The sequence below is a fragment of the Tachysurus vachellii genome, chromosome 19, assembly GCF_030014155.1.
Source record: "Tachysurus vachellii isolate PV-2020 chromosome 19, HZAU_Pvac_v1, whole genome shotgun sequence".
Classification (NCBI taxonomy): domain Eukaryota; kingdom Metazoa; phylum Chordata; class Actinopteri; order Siluriformes; family Bagridae; genus Tachysurus; species Tachysurus vachellii.
This window is the reverse complement of record NC_083478.1, coordinates 19,857,967-19,862,966: the sequence shown is the minus strand read 5'-3', so window position 1 is coordinate 19,862,966 and position 5,000 is coordinate 19,857,967. Positions and strand designations below refer to the sequence as shown.

At 39.4% G+C, this 5,000-nt stretch overlaps 1 protein-coding gene across 9 annotated transcripts in view; it reads right to left on the bottom strand.

Annotated features, from left to right (window-relative positions):
- Nucleotides 1–5,000, bottom strand: part of LOC132862616 (utrophin-like) — a 181,667-nt gene that overhangs the window by 160,092 nt on the left and 16,575 nt on the right. For all 9 annotated transcript variants that reach the window (XM_060894720.1, XM_060894710.1, XM_060894718.1 and 6 more), the window contains 3 exons: nucleotides 3,441–3,502; nucleotides 1,264–1,356; nucleotides 148–225 (listed from right to left, as the gene is read on the bottom strand). In XM_060894720.1, the coding sequence (XP_060750703.1) occupies nucleotides 148–225; nucleotides 1,264–1,356; nucleotides 3,441–3,502 (233 nt within the window). The remainder of the gene's footprint in view (nucleotides 1–147; nucleotides 226–1,263; nucleotides 1,357–3,440; nucleotides 3,503–5,000) is intronic.

Here is a 5,000-nt window from a genome sequence, read left to right as displayed (position 1 = left end):
TGCTGAAATCTGGACCGTCTCCTCGTCCCCGAGTTCAGCGAGTGACGTCAAATCAACACGGCTGAGAGTTAAACTGTTAATATAAACTCATCACCGTTAGCTTTTAGACCTGCAGCAAACAACCAGAAGAGAAAATAAAGGACTTACGTTGTTTTGTTGCAGCACTTGGAGAACTCGGTTGACGTTATTTAGAGCATGAACTCTGGTGAAACCGCGTTCTTTTGTCTAGAAGAGAAAAAGAGAAAAAAAAAATTATTTGTAGGTGTTTATGCTCATTATGTATGTTATAATTCTGGACAGAATCTTATATATATATATATATATATATATATATATATATATATATATATATATATATATATATACACACACACACACACACACAATACAGTACAATACAACACACACACACACACACACTAAAACACAAAGCTCAATGTGAGAGTCATGAGAGTCATGCTGGCAGCTACAATAAACACACACACACACACACACACACACACACACTGTTCATCAGCTAACAGCTGACTGTCAATCACAGTATAAGACCTTTTAAGAATTTTAAGACCTAGTTTTTTTTTTCATTTAAACTTTAATGACCAAAGGCCCAAACTAGCAGAGGTCCTCATAAGGATAGGTTGGTGTCATATGTACTCGTAAGCACCTTTGTGTGTATGTGTGTGTGTGTGAGTGTGTGTGTGTGTGTGTGAGTGTGTGTCTTATTCTTCACTTTGATTTGTCTTGTTTAAGAAAAAGCAGCATTTCTTTCAGTAAAACATTATAAAGTCATCAACACTGAAGTGTTTTTTAAATATGAAATCAATTTTCAGTTCAAATCTGCCTCAGGGAGAAAATAAGCTGTTTTTGTGTGTCGTACATGTGTGTGTGCGCGTGTGTGTGCGTGTGTGTGTGTGTGAGAGAGAGAGAGAGAGAGAGAGAGAGAGAGAGAGAGAGAGAATGAAAAAGGCATATTTGGCCTGGTGCCTGATAAAATTGCTCTCAGGAATTTCATTCCACACACAGCAAGTCATCATCACTCACTCAGCCAGTTAACATCTCAACAACTGACCCCTTACTGCCCACTCACACTCACACACACACACACACACACACTTGTGACATACCCACATACTATAATTAAACTCAGACAAATGGAGGCACACCACAAACACACCCTAAACTCTAAGTACCACCCGCACAGAAAGACAGGTTTAAACACACACACACACACACACACACACACACACACACACACACACACACCAGGATGGTTCCTGTGAGGCCCTCAAGCAGGTCCAGAAGCTTCCTCCCATCTTTAAGGTCAGAGAACAAGTCCTTAATAACTGCCTTCCCAGTCTGAAACACACAACATACAAAATGTTAACACACACACACACACACACACAAACACACACACAGAAATGTTTTCACGTTGCATGTTAAGCACTCATACTAACAATTACAGTATAGTATTTGACTCAGTGAATCATTTTATCATAAACAAGATTATATTGTTCAGGTCACTGTTTGACTCCGTGAATCTTTTGGTCATGACCAAGATTCACTCCTCTCTACTTCAGTAGGTTAGTATTTGATTCAGTGAATCGTTTGATCATAAACAAGATTCTTTTGTTCAGGTCAGTGTCTGACTCAGTGAATCTTTTGGTCATGACCAAGAGTCACTCCTCTCTACTTCAGTAGGTTAGTATTTGATTCAATGAATCATTTCATCATGACCAAAAGTATCTTGTAAAGTTCAGGGTTTGACTTTTTTGGTTTTCACCAATTCAGCGAATCAGTTGAGTCAGTGAGTTCAGACAGACCTTATCATCAGGCTGGAAATTTTAAAATGAACAAATTGATGAACGATTCTGACTGAATCATTTAACTGAACAAACTCAAATGACTCGATTCACTGAGTCTCCTAAACACCATTTCTAAATAAGATGACTACCATTATGACTGACATGGGGAGTTTATGGCAGTCATCTCGGCTAAATTATTCCAGTAATTGCCCACAGGGACACACATCACAAAAACATTAGGGAACATGAGGAAGTGCATTAAAGGGCAGATGAGACATGTTTAGCTGCTGGTCACGATCACCCTTGTACTTCTATAAATATCCAAGAGAACAAGGCTGAAACTTTCACATGGGAAATGATGACCAGATGGGTTATTAGTCTTCAAGGGACACGAAGACACACAAACAAAAACACATCCCAGAAACAAACATCATCGTTTATCCGTTGTCTATTTCATTAAAAAAAAACTTGATGTTTTATCACTCGTTATACCAAAGCTGTGGATTTCTATTCTGTTTGGATTCGTTGATTATTTTCCTATAAACACAATCACCAATGCAAAACAAACCAAACGCGGCCGTATTTATCACGCTAATACAGCATGCTAATGAACAAAAACAGACAAACTGAAGAGTTTCACACGAGAGCGATGAGCAGTGGGGGTCACTATCCATCACGGGACTTCCTTCTTTTCTTCTCCTACAGTGTGTCTACATTACACAGCAACAAAACATCAATCTACCAGCACACTTAATGCAGCACGGCTTAATATGGTCGCGCTCGCAAAAAAAAAACATGTACGCCAATAAAAATCGTCCCCTTACAGAACATTAACGTGGCCTTTAATACACTATATGGCCAAGTGTGTATGGAATCCTGACTATCAGACCCATATGTGGACATTTTGTTGAACATCTCGTCCCAAATGTATTATTTTATTATTCATTTGTTAAAATAATAAGTTCCACTCTTCACATCTCTACTCTGAAGCTTTTAATTAGATGTCGAGGATCGAAAGATCAGACTCTAATCTTGAGATGTTGAGGAGACTCCAACTCCAGTTCATCCCATCACCACTCCAACCTTCACCTCTACACTGTGTCTTCATGGAGATCAGCCTTCGTCAGGCTGGAACGGTGTTTGGGAAATTCTAGATGATTCCGTGCTTTGTGGTAACGGTTTGGGGAAGAACGACGTTACGGGTGTGATGGTCAGGGGTGCACATACTTTTGGACATATTGTATAGTATAGTATGTTTTCAGAGCTGGCTTTAAAAATATGGATATGCCAGTTAAAAGGTTAAAAAGGCTTCACTGGATAAAATCCATATAAAAGTCATATGAAAGAGAAAAAAAAAGGATGAAAGATCATCTGTGGTTCTACTGTAAATACCAGAGGAGACACTCGAAAAGATTTTGGACGCTGCTGAGATGTGGAACATCTTCCAACAGCCAAAAATACAGCAGAATCTTTCCAGCAGATCAAATCATTTTTTCCCCCCCGGGGAAGATCAAAGAAAACGAACGTAGGAGTCTTCGCCAGGTTTCATGAACGGAGGCCAGAACCATCTCGAGGAGGAAATAAAACCCTGAGCGGTTTTAAGGGAGGAGGTTGTGCTGTTTGTGTCGTGGTTACCTTGGAGAACTGTGCGTTAATCCACTTTGTGAACGTCTTTTTCTGGACGGCATCGTGTTCATCTGTGAGAGAGAGAGAGAGAGAGAGAGAGAGAGAGAGAAAGAGAGAGAGAGATTTGGTCTTCAGTCCTTAACTACTACAATTAAGTAGTTTCGTTTCCCTACTTACAAACTGTCCTACATCATTGTGTAGTATAAATAATGTCGTCCAACAAAATCCCAACAAGAAGAAGTACATTTTACATCAAGTACCTGGATGATTCACTTATTTACCCAAATCATGTGGAATGTTGCACACTTTTTAGACACAGATTCACTTACATAGCAGAAGAGAGGCGGGGCTAAGAAACAGGAAACATGTTTTCAAGATGGCCGACATCTATGGGGTCAGAATTGTTTCGTTATTCTGAATAAATATACTATGATCCACAAATAAATATAAAGAGTTTCACAAATATTTTTTAAATCAACAAATGCACAATAAGCAAACCGTTAATATATGTTACAAATTTCACAAAAAGAAATGAAATGCACAAATAAATAAAATGGGATTTGCAAATAAAAAAAAAAATTTATAAATATATATTTGATTGTATTTATTTGTGAATGGCTTCCTGCTCATTTGTGAATCGCGTTCTGTGCATTTGTGGATTTGAAACATTTCTAACATCAAGACGTGCACAAGAATCCACAAATGGGTGGACTCCGCCCACCGTGCTGACCAATCGTGGCACGGTCTACCTCCGGTGGGCGGAGTCCACCCATTTGTGGATTCTTGTGCACGTCTTGACGTTAGAAATGTATAGAAACTCTTTATATTTATTTGTGGATCATAGCATATTTATTCAGAATAACGAAACAATTCTGACCCCATAGACATCACTCTTAAAACGTCTTAAAGGTGGGGTCTCCGTTGTTTGAGAAATGCTTCAGAAAACTGCGTCAGGCCGCCAAACAAAACAAAAAACAAAACTAACGTTTTGCTCATAGCCAATGAGCAGAAAGGGGGCGTGTCTTGTCAATATGGGCGGAGAGAGTGTTCAGTGCGCATGTGTGACATTAGCAGAAAGCGGTTTTAACATTGACATGGAGGATAAAAACAAAGAAAGAAAGTGAAGAAAGACTTACGATAAGGTAAGAAGTAGGACGTGTTAATATAGGATCACCTTTCCAGCGCTGGAGAGAACTGAACGTCTTCAGTGTGAAACAGAGAATAAACCTTTCACGGTACAACACACAGTACTACACAAACACATTTGTATTACCATAGTGTTACTCATTGTGTTTATTTATTGATAAAAATATCCCCTCGGTCAGCCGCCCCAACAGGTTCCGCCATGATACTTGTCTGGGTTATACTTGGGTTATACTTGTCTGGTGTATGTGTGGGCGGAGCTATCGATACAGGGGTGGGACCCATCTGGGTTAGGGGTGTGTTTGTTTTGGTGATTTCTAATGTCAACATTGGTTTTCAAACAACGGAGACCCCACCTTTAAATTAGCTCATGGACATGATGTGTAACACACTCTACTCCCTCCAAATGTTCCTGACCTTCTCGTG